The 17,350-nt window shown below is 43.2% G+C and overlaps 1 protein-coding gene across 4 annotated transcripts; it reads right to left on the bottom strand.

Moving 5' to 3' along the window:
* Nucleotides 1-1,320: 1,320 nt before the first annotated feature.
* LYSMD2 (LysM domain containing 2) lies at nt 1,321-15,910 on the bottom strand. 4 transcript variants are annotated; one of them, XM_040226519.1, is made up of 3 exons: nt 15,391-15,910; nt 3,825-4,153; nt 1,321-2,604 (listed from the first exon to the last, which is right to left on the bottom strand). In XM_040226519.1, the coding sequence occupies exons 1-3, from the start codon at nt 15,664-15,666 to the stop codon at nt 2,562-2,564; spliced, it is 648 nt and encodes a 215-aa protein (XP_040082453.1). In that variant the 5' UTR covers nt 15,667-15,910; the 3' UTR covers nt 1,321-2,561. The 4 variants fall into 4 exon arrangements, with proteins under 4 accessions (XP_040082453.1, XP_040082455.1, XP_040082454.1 ...); XM_040226521.1 differs by lacking the exon at nt 15,391-15,910 and adding an exon at nt 14,871-15,094; XM_040226520.1 differs by lacking the exon at nt 15,391-15,910 and adding an exon at nt 7,726-8,635.
* Between the last annotated feature and the right edge of the window lie 1,440 nt (nt 15,911-17,350).

Raw genomic sequence — 17,350 nt, forward strand, 5'->3', positions numbered from 1 at the left:
GTCAAAAGCATTGATTCTTCAGCGCTCAGCTTTCTTTATCATCCAACTCTCACATCCACACGACTCCTGGAAAAACCATAGCTTTGACTAGATGGACCTTTGTTGGCAAAGTAATATCTCTGCTTTTTAATATGCTATCTAGGTTGGTCATAGCTTTTCTTCCAAGGAGCAAGCATCTTTTAATTTCATGGCTGCAGTCACCATCTGCAGTGATTTTGGAGCCCCTCAAAATAAAGTCTGACACCGTTTCCACTGTTTCCCCATCCATTTGACATGAAGTGATGGGACCAGATGCCATGATCTTCGTTTTCTGAATGTTGAGCTTTAAGCCAACTTTTTCACTCTCCTCTTTCACTTTCATCAGGAGGCTCTTTAGTTCTTCACTTTCTGCCATAAGGGTGGTGTCATCTGCATATCTGAGGTTATTGATAATTCTCCTGGCAATCTTGATTCCAGCTTGTGCTGCATCCAGTCCAGCATTTCTCATGATGTACTCTGAATATAAATTAAATAAGCAGGGTGACAATATACCCTGTTGGTCGGCCTTAAGGCAGCCACTGTTGGTCAGCCTTAAGGGGTGAATCTGTGCAATTCTGGTACTGCACGTTCTGTTGCAGTAACCCCCGAGGGCACTTGTTTCCATTTTCATGGAACACCTGGAGGAGCCAGATGGAAAAGAAAATGAGGAAAGAGAAAAGAGGGACAAGGGAAAAAAGGTCCTTCCTGCTTCACAGAAAGAAGAAAGATTAGGTGGAATAAATACAAGGACTTTTAGTGGAAGCTGAAAGATTTATTTAACCTGATTCCTGAATAGACATTGAAATAAGAAAATATTTAATTGTATGGAATATTACTCAGCCACATGAAGGAACAAAGCTGAGTCAGCTGTAGTGAGATGGATGAACCTAGAGTTCTGTCATACAGTGAAGTAAGTCAGAAAGAGAAAAACAAGTATCATATATTAAGGCATATATGTGGAATCTAGAAAAAGGTACAGATGAACATATGTGCAGGGCAGGAATAGAGACACAGACATAGAGAATGGGTGTGTGGACCCGGGAGTAGTGGAAGGGGAGAGTGGGGCAAACTGGGAGATTAGGATTGACATATATACATACACTACCATACGTAAGATAAACAAGGAGTGGGAACCTGCTGTGTAGCACAGGGAACTGAGCTCGGTGCTTTGTGATACTGACCTAGATGGGTAAGATGGGGGGTGAGTAGGAGGGAGACCCAAGAGGGAGGGCATATATGTACATAGATCACTGATTTATTTCCTTGTATAGCAGAGACTGATGCAACACTGTAAAGCAATCATACTCCAATAAAAAATATTTAATTATAAATAATACATTGCTCAGTTTACTGCTGTAACTCATACACATATAAAAGACAAATTATGTGACTAAATAATTTGTCCGTTGTTTCCTTAGTCCTTCAAATGAGCAACAGTGACTGTACAACATTCTATAACATGACTTATCAATGAAATTTAAGCTAGAATTTACCAGTGTGTCTAGTCATGGTGTTGTTTACTTCTTCTTTGATATATCCCATGTTTTCACTATATCTGAAACACAAGTCAGATATTACTTAGATGCAAAAGTTGCTGGTAATTGCAATTTATTTGCTTTTAGATTTTTGAAACCTTTTCCAAAATTGTGATTATAAGAATAAAGATCATTAGAGAAGCTGTCACCATTTAAAACTGTAATTTAAAAATCTAATATTCCCATTTGTTGAAAAAAACTCAATACACAATTATGAAAACATAGTTTATTTTCTCAGACTTCTGTAGTTTATTTTTACAAAATAGCAGACAAAATTTGCTTTATAGTCATACATATCGAAATATATGTGTATATATATATATATAGCACTTAAGTTATAAACACATAGCAAAATAAGCATCACTTAAACAGCAACCATGTTTTTCACATAATTAGGATTTCTCAGGAGATAAACATTGTTTCAGCTTGAATATGTAAATAGTCTTTGAGGCTTTATGTCAGCTAGTATTTACAAAAGCTGGTCTAAAAACTACCACCACCTGCAAAAGTGATGAGCATTAAGACACAGTTTTGCTATCATGCCATAATAAAGACTGAAAATCATAGAAAGCCTGAGGGAACTAGTGACTTCATTGCAACTGCTGTAGCTGGAACTAATTAATTGTGATTTAAAGATGTATGCTGCTGCTGCTGCTGCTAAGTTGTTTCCATCGTGTCTGACTCTATGCAACCCCATAGACAGCAGCCCTCCAGGCTCCCCCGTCCCTGGGATTCTCCAGGCAAGAACACTGAAGTGGGTTGCCATTTCCTTCTCCAAAGCATGAAAGTGAAAAGTGAAAGTGAAGTCGCTCAGTCGTGTCCAACTCTTAGCAACCCCATGGACTGCAGCCCACCAGGCTCCTCCGTCCATGGGATTTTCCAGGAAAGAGTACTGGAGTGGGGTGCCATTTCTATGAGAATCCAAAAGGATGCTTTTGAATCATCTGTTGTTGGTTTCTTTATGATCCAGCCATCTCTTAACCAGGTTAGATTATGCCCCCTGATCATCTAACTATGATAAAGGGAAGCTGTATAGAGACTTTCTTCATCTCTGAAAAAAAAGAAACACAGCATAAATCAGTGCTGAAAAACTGTACTCAGAAAATACATATATTCACTGTACAACTTAACATCCAGGGTAGGAGTTATATCAATTTATAACATCATGCATGCCTTAAAAGTTGTACAAAATGCAAACACTAAGGTATACTTCATTGTCCTCATTTTACTGCTGTCTCAGTTATTGGAATAAAGAATAGTATTTGTCATATATTTGTATTTGTTTATACTATATAAATTTATATTAAATTATAAATTAATTAAACTCACATTTACATTTGTTTGTATCTTTAATAACCTACCTCTTTGTCAAAAGGATTTGAGGTACCTACAACAAAAGGCATATATATATATAGTAAGATGGGTAAAACAGAAATTAAAAATCAAGACTACAGAAAGGAGAGGGATAAGATATATTAAGGGCTTCCCAGGTGGCTCAGTGGTAAAGAATCTGCCTGCCAAGCAGGTGACTCGGGTTCAATCCATGGGTCAGGAAGATCGCTTGGAGAAGGAAACGGCAACCCACTCCAGTATTTTTGCCTGGGAAATCCATGGACAGAGGAACCTGGTAGGCTACAGTCCATGGGGTTGCAAAAAGTTGGACACGACTGAGCAACTAAACAACAACAAAATATATTAACATCAGCAATGGTTAGTTAAACTGAGGACCAGTTTTGGCTGCAGGATTTCTGGTAGCCAGGGCAAAAAAAGAAAACACAGTAAGTTGTGTCATTCTAGGAATCATAAAGGAAGGAAATTGATTCTATAAGAGAAAGTTTTGCCTTAGTACCAAATTAAAGAACAAAGGGAAAAGTTCACATGAGACCTTATTTAGGAAACATCTGGTAACCAATAATAGACAATGTCCTTGACAAGTTTCATAAAGAACAGCATTTTACAAGCATTCTCTAGGACATTGCTTCCTCTGATGGTATCAACTAGAGGTCTACTTGGACACTCTCCAGAATTGCTTAGCTGGATAGTTATGCTATTAAAGCAAAGAAGTAAATTTTTTATAAATACCACAAACAAAAGCACTGCAACAGACAATGCTTTATATAGAATGCACTAGCTCTGTTTACATTTATACGTTAAAAATGCCTTTCTAGCATTAAAATCTAGTTTTAAAGGCAAAAATAGACAAGTTGACCAAGCAAGGACATCTTAAGAGTAATTTACTCAGCCTCTGACATTTTTCCAGGGTATTTTTACCTGCTCTCTTCTTTCAGTTTCTTGGCTGCCTGTGTTGATAATTTAATCTGCAAGTCCAGCCTCTGCAGGAAATCTCTGGCTGATACTTCCTCAGGCTGCATGGGCTGAACGTCCAATTCTTGAGGGCTGGGAGGAGAGACGTCTTCCCCAGACCCTACCAGCTCCTCTTCATGAGAAAAACTATCAACAGTTTGATTTTCTGGAGAATCTACTGAGTTAAGTCCATTAAACAGCAACGGCTTCTCTGATATAACTGGGATGTTCAAAGTTTTCTTCAGAAATATACAATCATTGGTAAACAGTTTATTTGCCCTTTTAATTTGTTCCATCTAAAATGTTTAAAAAAAAAACTGTTACATATAAATAAGTCCAAAAGTAGGGCTTATTACACAACATAAGCTAAAAATATTCATGAGCAAAATATGCTTTCTCTAGATCTGAGATTCTTGATTCCCAGACACCCCCAGTTATTTCAAGAGATGCCAGAAAATTCTCTTTCACAATTTTATAAGAAGACAGACTAACTTTTCCCCAGTTGTATTATTTCCCTTCTAAGGCAGCTTTTACCAAGCAACTTAAATCCCTAAAGTTAAAAAATGTAGGATATTTAGCAATTATTCAATACATTTCAATCATATTTTAACATTTCTATTATCTGATTTAAACAAACTTCCCAGTGCAGTGATCTTCTTTACGGAGTGCTTCCCATCTCTAGATGGTAAATTTAATGGACACAGAAGGCGGTAAAGGAAGAAAGTACAAAAAATAGGAAGAACAGTATAGGCTGGGACTGCAGTCATTAAGGCCTCACGGAGAAGGTGAGGTTCCAATTTTGACTCTTTTGACTTTAGATGGGGGTTTGAAGAATGGGTAGAAGTGGGACAAGTAAGGAAAGAGGTAGGGAGCTCTTTACATGGAATATCTTATTTTCTCTACCTTATGGACTAGGTACTTGAAAATCCACTTTACAAATAAAAGAAACAAAATAAGGAGATTATATGCCATGGAATCATCATGCAGTGGGGAGATGCAGAAGCCAGAATTTTATACAGGTTTCAAAACTTCAAACTCTTTCACAGCCTGTGAATTCCTCCAAACCAAAGAAATGGAGATGTAAGGTAGGGATGAAAGGGGAAATGGAATTTGTATATGCTACCTCATTTACCCTTCCTAACAGTTCTGCAATATTATCATCTCCTCTTTTACAAATGGGGAAAGGGAGACTCAAGAGATTGGAGAGGCATGCCTAGGTCCCCAAATGCAGGTAAGTGCAGACAGCATCCTTGGCTGTGCTGGTGCAGAACTGTCAGGCAAGTACCTGCTTAGGTTCATCACGCCACACTATCATGCATCTGCAGACTTCAGCCGCCTAGCCTGGGAACTTGCACCATGCTAGTAGGCTCTTTGCACGCACTACACCATCCGATCTTGTGAGATATGTCAACAAGACAGCTTGGAATAATAGCTAAGCACGCAGGCTTGGGGATGTGACAGATCTGGTTTCAAATCCAGCTTCACCAACACAAACTGTCTGAACATAAATTTGTTACTTCTCTCATTATGCCTATGTCCTCGTGTATAAAACAGGTATCATCTGCCCTTCACAGGGTAGTTGGAGGGATTAAATGGGAGTTTATACATAAATATTCATACAGGATAGAGACACAGATGTGAAGACATAGATGTGAAAGGGAGAGACAATTTAGCAATAAATGGTACTTACTTTCCATTTTCCTACAAAGAAATTAAGGCACAAGAGATGACCGATCTGACCAAGTGTACATGGTTCTGTATAAGCCAGAATTTCTGTCTGACTCTGAAGGCCATACAACACCAAGATTAAAGTACATGACTAATGGAACCCAATTCTGGGATCCTTTAATGCCAAACCGATTGAGTGAAAAAATTAGATTCCTACTTCAAAGAGCCTGAAAAATAAGTCAAATAAAATACACCCTGTTCTTTCTGCTTTCTAACTATAAGCTGAATCCACAAAATAGCACATTCAATGCTATCTTTTATTTTTTGTGTAGGATGGTCGTTTATGTTCTAGTTTCTAGTTAAAGGAGGGAAGGCAAGGGTGAGAAAGAACATATGCAGATACATTTTAGAGACAAAATTAAAATCTCAGAATCATTAAGTGTCTCTGGTCTAGTTTAGGCTTAGATTTGAGGCACTTAAAGAACTTGAAAGTGTGTCCAGAGCAGGTTCAAGTATATCCTAGTCTGCCTTTAGGACCTCTTGTTTTCACCACGTCCTCCATCTCTCTTAGTACAAGGGCTTCCAAGGACAGTGAGCCCTCTCCTGGCTCCAGGGTGAACACATGACTCATTCCTGCCCTCTGAAGCATCACGCTGCCCCAGCTGTCCTGACAGGTCACAGTCCCACCTCAGAACAATGCAGAGATGCAAGGAGACTTCTGCTGGGTTTGGAGGTGAAGGACTTCGATTTTTACTTCGAGAAAGAGATGGGTCTGGAGCTGCTGGCGGCCATCCTTTTACCACAAGGAACGTAACTACAAGGTCATCTTGGAGGAGATCCATTAGAGCGCTGAACCAAAGCCTGAAGCCCAAATACCCTCATGGCCTTCAGTTCCAGTAATAAGCCAGTAAATGCCACATTTTGGGGTTGTTTTTTTTTTTGTTTTTTTTTGCTTAGTTCAATTTGAGTTTTCTGTCACTTATAAATGCAAGAACTCTCATTGATACAGCACCCTTTGAAATACTTACTGGCAGAGGCCTACAATTGCTAATAGTCACTGTGACCTGGAAATAATGATAGAAGACAGAAACAGCTGAGAACACCAGGATCTGGTTGTTGAGGATGGGCTGGGAACATCAACCATAAACTGTGAATTCCCTCAGGACTAGACTTGTTATTTCTACAGCTTCCCAGGTTGAGCAAAGATATATACACTAAGTGCTTAGGATGGATGGATTAATAATTAACATAGGTCAGAGGAACTGGAGGAGGAAATGGCAACCCACTCCCATGTCCTTGCCTAGAGAATCCCATAGGCAGAGGAGCCTGGTGGGTTACAGTCCATGGGGCCACAAAAAGTTGGACATGACTAACCATGCACGCAGTGTGCAGAGAAATAGGCCCAAAAGATGAACCCAGAGAAGTAACCAGAAAGCAGTAGTAAGTTACCTATTGTGTTGGTTTTTCTCCCTTTAAACTCACCCTCAGCTTCCAATCCATACCCTAGTCTTCTTGAGCCTGTTCTGACCCCAGGAGGCCGACCTCATCAGAACTGTACTTCCCAAGGCCCCTTGTTCTTGGAATTCCAGTCGGTGTTCCAAAAGAAGGCCACCAGCAGCATGGCCACACCATGACTCTGCTGCCTGCATCCCTCTGGCAGAGTTCCTGCCTGGAGCCCTGTTGGCCACTGCTCCCACTCTCCTCAGTTTCGGGTACCACACTCCTTCCCCTGGCCCTCAGGGCGAGAAGTAATGTCTCCCTGCTGTTGCGCGTCTTCACCATCCCTTAATCCTATTCCCACTTCTACAAATGTCTCTGCATTAAACCCTCAAGGGTCACACCCATGGACTGTAGCTCACCAGGCTCCTCCGTCCATGGGATTCTCCATGCAAGAATACTGGAGTGGGTTGCCATTTCCTTCTCCAGGGGATCTTCCCGACCCAGGGATCGAACCCAGGTCTCCCGTATTGCAGGCAGATGCTTTAACCTCTGGGCCACCAGGGAAGCCCTGGAGTGCGCTAGCTGTAGTCTCTGGGGACCCTGATATATCTATCACCTAGAGCGAGAAAGGCCATCACAGCCAGGCAAGGGGTCGATGACAGGAAGCACAAGACAAGGGACTGAGTCCACAGCTGGGTAAAGCCAGGGAGTCCCCAGGGAGTGAGGGCTGGGCCCCCAGCTCTCGTGCATGCCACTGTACCATTGATGCAACAATAGAACTGCCTCTTTTAACAAGTCTATGAGCTTCTCCAGGTCAGGGACTGCTTCACCTCCATTTCAGCATTGCCAGCAAGTATTTAAGTTACATGCTGAGTCTGATGATCTAGATTCTAAGATGACACACAGATGCCAGCATCAAGAACATCAGCAATATCCACAGTTGGCATCAAGGTGGGAACCAATCTAAAGACGGGCAGATTTGAACCTGAAGGTGAAAACAGGTAAATGAGGTTAATATAAGGTTGCAAGCAGAAACAAGGGCTCTGGCTTTACCATTTTCTAATCATTCCCTATGTTTGTTTTCTTTTCTGTAAATTAAGGAAAATAATAGTACTTTCTATACAATAAGATTATTATGACAATTAAATGGGTTAATTCATGTAAAACATTTCCAACAATGCATGGCACACAGGAAGCACTTAAAAATGCTAGCAACTATCATTAAATTTGGTTAAAAGTGAGAAAGCAACAAGTAAGGGCAGATCCTAACATGTATTCAGCAAATGAAAAGGAGGTAGGAATTTTCTCTCAATAAAAAATACTTCTCCCACAAAGTAAAAATACATAAAGAAAATTTCATATAAACAATCCCAGATGAATAACATGTTGTCACTGCCCCGAGGTAACAGTATTCAGTTTTTTACTTTTTAAAAGCTATTTAATTTGATCTTAACTTGTTCCTTTTTTACAAGTATAGGCTCCAAACTCTGTAACCAATAGTAAAGTTAAGGAATGAAACCAGCCATGCAAAAAGTCAGGGGAAACACTTGCCAGAGAGAGTAGTTACAAGGCCCCAGCTGAAATTTCATGGCTGAAATGTAGAGAGTAAAGAGCAAGCTGTAGGTCACTCATATAATAAATAAAATTTGGATTTTGTTTTAAATGTAATGGGAAGCCATTGGAGGGTGTGTGGAGGAAGTGAGAGGAATGATTTGATCATCCCACTTTATGGAAAATGGATTGGTAAGAAAGAGGCATTAGTTGAAACAGGAAGCCCAGTTATAGAAGAAACTGCAGTAGCACAGACAAGGGATATAAATAATCCCAAACAGTGAAATATTTTAATTTGCTTTGGAATGTTTTATGCTTTCATCTGAACTTAGATGGGTCTAAGGTTCTTGGAATTTCACCTCACATAAAACTAAGAAAAGTCACGATCCAATCCAAGGAAGAGCTAAAAAACTCTACACCTTTCCCACCTGCCCTCCTTCAGTATTTCCAACTACCCAATGAGCGCTGAAAATAGAAAGTGTGACCTTTTCAGAGTAATGCAGAACAACCCTTTGTTTCCTGAGGGCAGATGCCTAGGAGGGGGAGATATAGCAGCCAAATGTTTTCATTTTGAAAGTCTTTCCTAATCAGGACTGAGTAGCATGACTCAGTGAAATTTACCATCTGCTCACTAAGAAACAGAATATGAAATAATCGAGTAAGAGCTGACAGGACAGCCCCAAGGACCACTATGGTGAAATCAGATGGAACAAATCTATCAACAACTTGTTTAAAATGACTCCCCTGTAAATACACGGTGCAAAGGTGAATTCACACTTAATTCACAAAATGTCTCCCGAAAAGTGATCTCAATAGCTGCTGTTGGGCCTGAATAACTCTCCCCAAAGGCTACCTAACTGCAGATGCAATATTCAAAGCTTCTTTTTCTTCCTCTCCATTCATTTAAAAGAAGAAAAAAAAAAAAAAAACCTTCCCAAAACATTTCAGGATACATAATAAACATGTAACACAGCACAGTGTCATTTATGGAATATTTTCATATACACTCAACTCTCATTTGATTATTATTATCATCATAGGAAAACAAGACTTAAATGTTAAAGGATTCTCTCAAGATCATTTCCTAGGGAGTGCTGGATTCAACCTCCTCACCTGGCTGTCTCCTATTAAATTCTAAGGGTTGGTGATGATCAGACTTCTCCTTTGCCATGTGCTAATAAGGAAAAGAATTTATTTCTTCTCCATGTTATCTCAGAAGAATATATGAGATCCCATTTATGAAATGTCCAGAAAAGGCAAACCTAGAGATTAGAAAGCAGATTCATGGTTTCTAGGATGACGGAAGGGAACAGGGAGTAAGGGATCCTTGCAAGGTGATGGAAATGTTCTAAAATTGGACTGTGGTGACGGCTGGAAGGCCAGAGGCAGATGGGCCCCCCAGAGTAAAAGCAATTGGAGATTCATTCTCTACTGATGGAAACTCGAAGACAAGAATAGCAGGACAATTAAGGGGAGGAGGCTGGGCCCTGCTCAGATCACATATTTCTCAAAGTCAGGAGATTTCCCTGACCATACATGCACAGAAAGCCTCCTTGGAGGCCAGAGGAGAATTCTGTCAAGGGATGTTCTTCCCAGACGCCTTTTCGGTAGAATCCATCCTGGCTAAGAGATGTGTGCACACACGTGGGTGGATCCTGAGATACACCAAATATGGACTGCGAACCAGGCAGATAAAAATGATTGGCCAAAGGAAAACTGGAGAAAAGGCCCCCCAAAATAATTCAAACTGCCACGAGTGCACAACTCAGGGACTCTTCCTCTGAATCTGCCCATGTGTCTATCCACACATACTACGCTCTTTTTTACCTTCTAATAAATACTTTACTTGCCTCAGTACTCTCTGTCTTCGTGGAAATTATTTTCTGCAAAGCCGAAGGGTCAGGGCCCTTGTCACTGACCACTGGTCTAGTAGCTAAGATCTGGTGCCTTCACTGCCGTGACCCAGCCTCAATCTCTGACTGGGAACCTAAGCCCCACCCCAAGCCACTGCAGGCTGAGGCCACCCAAGATCAGCTGCACAGCTCTTGAAAAATCCTTGAATTGTACACTTAAGATGGGTGAATTCTATAGTATATAAATTATACTTTGATAAAGTTGCTTTTAAATAAAGAAGGCATGAGAATCTATTAAACCCTAAAGCTACTAAGGGCTACCTTAGTATCATACCTCTTACAACAGGCAATACTATTTATTTATGGTTCTCTCCTCTTTGACCAGCAAAGTCAACAGTTTCCAGTAACAGCAGAAGGGGCTAAAGTTCTAAACATAAAAGATTTACATACACTTACATTTCTAACTATTTTCTAACTCACCACTCTTGTTCCCCCTAAAATGAAAATCATTTCACCTTTTCTCAGCAAGGTGACTTCTGATAGGAGAAGTGTGAAAAAGCAAGTGGGCTCAACAGCTCATTGGAAGACAAAGAGAAGACCCCAGGAATAAAACTGGACAAGAAGTGACTCTGGACACAGAGTTGGGGTTGGCACAACTGTCTGGAGAGGGTAGAGGTCAGGGAAGTTGTGAGGGGGTAAACAAAAAAGACAAAGTGTGTGCAAATAATAGCTTCCCTTGCGGAACCCTCCTACACTGTTGGTGGGAATGCAAACTAGTACAGCCACTATGGAGAACAGTGTGGAGATTCCTTAAAAAATTGCAAATAGAAATGCCTTATGACCCAGCAATCCCACTGTTGGGCATACACACAGAGGAAACCAGAATTGAAAGAGACACATGTACCCCAATGTTCATCGCAGCACTGTTTATAATAGCCAGGACATGGAAACAACCTAGATGTCCATCAGTAGATGAATGGATAAGAAAGCTGTGGTACATATACACAATGGAGTATTACTCAGCCATTAAAAAGAATACATTTGAATCAGTTCTGAGGAGATGGATGAAACTGGAGCCGATTATACAGAGTGAAGTGAGCCAGAAAGAAAAACACCAGTACAGTATACTAACACATATATATGGAATTTAGAAAGATGGCAATGATGACCCTGTATGCAGGACAGCAAAAAAGACACAGATGTGTATAGCGGACTTTTGGACTCAGAGGGAGAGGGAGAGGGTGTGATGATTTGGGAGAATGGCATTGAAACATGTATATCATGTAAGAATAGAATTGCCAGTCTATGTCTGATGCAGGATATGGCACGCTTGGGGCTGATGCGCGGGGATGACCCAGAGAGATGTTGTGGGGAGGGGGGTGGGAGGGGGGTTCATGTTTGGGAACGCATGTACACCTGTGGTGGATTCATGTCAATCTATGCCAAAACCAATACAGAATTGTAAAGTAAAAATTAAAAATAAATAAATAATTAATTAAAAAAAAAAAATAGCTTCCCTTGCTGCCTCTCACTCACTTTCTAGTTATACACAGGGCTTCTAAACAAAAAGTTCCCAGCAGCTGCTCGATTGGTCAGTTCCCTCCACAGGCTTGCCCCCAGTGAAAGGAACTGGCATCACCGAAAAAGCTGTAGCAAAATATAGAATACTGGGTTAGGGGAAGGGACTTAATGTCTCAGTGGAGATAAGCACAGTCCGGGAAATTCCAGCCCCAGCAAGCCTGTCTGAGATCTGAACTATATTTAATAGCTTCTCAGTTCATCCCCAGTAGTTTCAGTTTCCCTCACTGAGGTCTTCCATGGCCACACCATTTAAAATTGCAGCCACAGCCACCTGCCTAATCTCCTTTCCCTGCTTAATCTTTCTTTTTCATTTTGCTTGTCAGTACCTGACATATAATATACTTTGTTTACTTACGGTCTCCACTGCCTAAAATATAAGCTCCATGAGGATAAGAACTTTTAGTTATTCACTAGTGTATCACCAGAAAGGTAGAAGCTGGAGAGGAAAAAAAAAGAAAAATCTGATGAATGATAAACACTGTTGAGAAAGCGAAACAGGAAAGAGAGGAAGGGCACGGGGGTGAAGGAAGGTTGCAATTTGACATGGAGTGGTCTGGAAGGCCTCAAGGAGGAGATATTTAAACAAAGACTTGAAGGCAGTGGGAGAGCAGGTCACAAAGCCAATATCAGCCACATGATTTGCAAGTCCCAAGGTGGCTTAGCTGGTAAAGAATTCCCCTGCAATGCAGGAAACATGGGTTCGATTCCTGCACTGGGAAGATCCCCTGGAGAAGGAAATGGCACGCCAGTATTCTTGCCTGGAGAATCCCATGGACTGAGGAGGCTGGCAGACCACAGTCCACAGAGTCGCGAAGAGTCTGACATGACTGAAGCGACTGCGCACACACGCACAAGGAAAGTGAAAATGTGGGGCCACTATTAACAAATTATTAAACATTTAGAGACAGCAACAGCAGAGCATTAACTGCAGGATTCCTCTAAGCGTGGGGTTTATGTGACTGCACAGCTCCCCCAGCTATGACATGGCCCTGCACACAGCTATCAGGGAAAGTGCTCCCCACAGATGGATGGAACAGCAAGTTCAAAGATCCCAAGAAGGGACAGTGCCTTTTGAATGAGAAAAGGGGCCATGCTTATAAAACAGGAACATTCCTGGGCTCCTTTACTGGATATTCTGATCCAGTAGGTTTGAGGTAAGCTCGAAATCTCCAATTTCTCATCACCTACTCCTTTAAGCAATTTAATTTAAATACGATGTGGGTGATCTTGGCAATCAATATGAGAAACTTAACTAACTCAACTTCTTTCTGTTTAATTGAGGAATGAAAAACCTTTCTGCCTTTTTAACTTCCACATAAAACCAATTTTCAATGAGTAAATCCAATTAACATCTGTAGTTGATAACTGCAATAATATCACTTCACTGTTATGGTGAGCACCTGCACTTTTACTAGTTCTGTATAACCAGTGGGAAGAGTCTCTAAAAATTTCATCAGCTGGAGTTCAAAGTCCAAAGTAAATGACAACCACTGGTACTCAACCAAGAGGGAGGGTTTCTCAGGGAATATGTGGATGAATTTCTAGATGGAAGTGGGGGGCAGTGCTAGTGGCATTTACTGGGCAGAGAACAGAGGTGCTGCTAAACATCCTACAATGCACAGAACAGTCCCCTGAGACAAAGAATTATCCAGTCCCTAGTATCTCTAGGGGTGCAGTTGGGAAACACTAAAATAGATTGTGGTCCCAGATTTTAGTTCCCAATTCACTATATTTGAGCTTAACATCATAAAATTAAGTCTTTATAAAGGTAATGAAAAATCTGACTTACACTTTAATGAGAAGGGATAATAAAGTTATCAAGAACAGGATCTACATCAGCGAAAATAGGGATTAGAAAGCATTTGATCAAAGGTGGAGAACTGCAGTGAACAGATGTTCAGGAGCTCTGAGAAACCCAAATGGAATCATGGAGGGCAGTGAGCACCAGAGAGACTGTTGTGGGTAGAGGCCAGGGAAATGACACTCTCTGGATATCATGGATTCCTAGGTACAGTGAGCCTGGCCTAGAATTGAATAGAAAAGATGCACAGAAACCACAGAGAAAAGACCGTCCTTCTGGAGGAATCAAAATGAGAAAGACTTGATAAGACTAGGATAAAAATAAGGATGGAAATCAGAAGTAATACCTAGAGCAAAGCAAATGCTTTATCACTGTGCTAATTCAAGCTAATCTCAATGAATAAGCATTGGAATATTGGAATGGAATACTGGAAAATATCCTTACCTCTCATCTGTAAAAAGGAGATTAATTACACCTATCTCCAAGCCTTAGTGGGAAAATCAAACTGAGTGAGAACAAGATGGTCCAGGACAAATGCAATGCCTGGCACACAGCAGGCACTCAACAGAAGGTGCAGCCACTGATAACTTCCTAACTGCTGCTTCTGGCTCTGACTCAAACCAGTCCCCATGAATGCAAATATAAGGGCTGAAGTTCTATGTTCACATTTAGAAACTCCCAAGCGGGCGGAATAGGACAAACCATGGCACGAAATCCTCGGTACATGTCTGCACAGCGATATCCCTGCTCTCAGACTGTTTAAATGACAGTAGGACCTGCCAGGTAAACACACACCAGCTTGGGTGTGCAAAGGAGATGACTCAGTCTCTGGTCACTGGTGAAGAGCCAGAAAGAGTTTCACTTGCAGAGAAAGATAAAGATAAGATCACCTTTCTTCCTATTGCTGTCTAGGGTGCTTCAGGGAAGAACACTGAAAACTGATATAGAACTCATATGTAAAAAGGCTATCACATAGTTCAGAGTTAATTACAAGTAATTTTAATGAAAAATATGCTCCCTCAGGTTTCCATGTTCTTCCCAGAGGTGTAATGCAATAGGCCCAAGGCACAGGCACACCCGCACTTATAAATTTATAATAAACACAGCTCTCCAGCTCACCTGGGCCACATTCTTGGCCGCTGCTTAGCGACAGGTGTCACATTCACAGTTGCCAGTGAGCCCAGGAGTGTAATTTCACTCCTAAATAAAGAAGCATAATCAATAGAACCAGAACCATCCGGCGGGAACAACTGTACCTTTCCTGACTCATCATAGTGCTTGTTTACCCAGAAAACAAAATTCTCTGCCCAAATCCACACATCAGTTCGGCATTCAGGAAATATTACATAGCAGTATGACCCGGAATGAAAATCGGGCGAATCTGGGTCCAGGTGGTGCCGATGCCCTGGTCCTCTTTGGCCTTCCAAACGCGGCGGATCCTATCCGAGTGTGGGCAGCGCATCGGGAACTCGATGCGCCCACCCGGGAGAGCCTTCCGTCGCTGTCCCGGCAGCGCGCGCTGGGCGAGCGGCTCGAGGCCGAGCCGCCGGGGGCCGCTGGCTGCTCCTCGACGCCCGGCTCCCCGCGCGCCCCGCCCGGAGCCGCTGCGCCCCCGCCCGCGGCCGCCAGCCCTGCTCACCGAGACTCCGTACTTGAGCGCGATGCCCTGCAGCGTGTCGCCGGCGCGGACCCGGTGCTCCACATGGCGCTCGGTGGCGCCGGCGCCCAGCGGCGCCCGCACGCTGGCCGTGCTACCGTACGAGCGGGTCTTGGTGCGTGCCAGGCTCAGCGACTGCTCGGCCTCTTCGGCCTCGGAGCCCGAACGCGAGTGCGGCGGCGGCGGCGAGGGGGCCGAGGGCCGGGGCGCGCGGGGGCCGCCTGCCCGCAGTGACGGAGCGGGCGAGGAATCCGCCATGGGTCCTGCGAAGGCCGCCGGGTCGGGAAGCTCGCCAAAGGGGCGGCGCCTCGTCCGCCGCCACCTCCTCTTCCTCCTCACAGGGGCTGCGGAGGGCCGTTCCGCGGGGGCGGCGGGCTGGAGGCCTGGGCGGGAAGATGCGGGCCCGCCATGGCGGCCGCCCGCTCCTCCGCGTCCGCCTTTCCAGGCGCACCTGCAGGAGGGAGAGCGAAACGAGCTCCGGCTGCTGCCCGGCGGACTGCTCGGCTCCACCCTGCCCACCCGGCCGGCCCCGCCGTGCGGCAGGCGGAGAGCCCTAAGGCTCCTGGCAGGGTAGCCACTGGGGCCCCACAGACGCCCTCGGTCCCGGGGTGGAATCCCGCGCCGGGCCGACAGAGCCCCACCCTGCCCAAAGCAAAACACCAAAGCTTTGCTCCGCTCCTTTATTGATTCCATAGCAGGCTGCAGCTTTCTTATATCTTCAGCTTCTCCCAGCCCCCCATTACCACAGGACCTCACAGAAAAATTAAGACCATTAAACATACATAATTTCTCCAGGCCCATCTCAGCCTTTCAGGGTCCGGTGCCCTCAACACTCCGGGGAGGATAGTGCTTCTAAGGCCTGGTGTGACTTCTAAACCCTTCACTCGCTTTGGTTTCACACTTCATTGCACACCAGTGCCAATTTTAGTCCTGCGCTGCTTTGCAAGTCTGCATAGCTCAGTCCATTCTCTTGGCTCACTACTTAGAACTTACTACCTGTCCCCAGTTTTTTCTTACCATTTTCCTCCTTAATACCCTGAAATCATGACTCCCCAAAGTTTTATCATTAACTTCACCAATGGCCTCTTATCTGTATTCTTTATCTGAACACCCTCTCCTCAACTTTCTGCCTTCTGATAGTATTCTACACAGAGTGGGTGGACGTTTATTAGAATCTAGCACTCGGGATTCTGTTGTACTCTGGACAGCTCTTCAAGAGGAGGTGCCCTATAGGCAGATTAGCAGACTGGAGATTTGATTCATTGGCTGAAGTTTCGATATGTGGCTGTGCTGGACAGAGACAAAGGAACTAGAGTTCAGAAGACAGGATAAGAGATGGAGAGGAACAAGTGGTCCCTGAATCACCATCCCACTCAAAAATTCTTCAATGGTTTCCTATGAACAACAGTATTTATATAACTCACACTGGCACTCAATCCTTTTTTCCATTTTTATTGTTCACGCTCCGGCCATACCCCATCTACAACTCATCCTGCAAACTCCATATGCTCCCGCCAGACAGAAGCACTTGAACTTGCCCCTCCTTCTTACCTTCATGCCTGGCATATGCTATACCCTATGCTTGTAACCCTTCTCCAGTCTCTCTGTTTACATTTAAGAAAAATTTAAGGTCCATCCCAAATGATACATCCCAAAATGAGATCTTTCCTGATTCTTCCCACCTGTACCTGTCCCCCAAATGCTCACTTGTTATTGTTTCTCCACTGAACTCCAAGGTGGTTTGTACCTCTTGCTTAGCATTTAACTTGTGTTTTGTGTCCTGCTGCTGCTGCTGAGTCGCTTCAGTCGTGTCCGACTCTGCGCGACCCCATAGATGTCAGCCCACAAGGCTCCCCCACCCCTGGGATTCTCCAGGCAAGAACACTGGAATGGGTTGCTATTTCCTTCTCCAATGCCTACACTTGTCTTATTTCTTCCATAC

Source organism: Oryx dammah, unplaced genomic scaffold (genome assembly GCF_014754425.2).
Source record: "Oryx dammah isolate SB20612 unplaced genomic scaffold, SCBI_Odam_1.1 HiC_scaffold_26, whole genome shotgun sequence".
NCBI lineage: Eukaryota > Metazoa > Chordata > Mammalia > Artiodactyla > Bovidae > Oryx > Oryx dammah.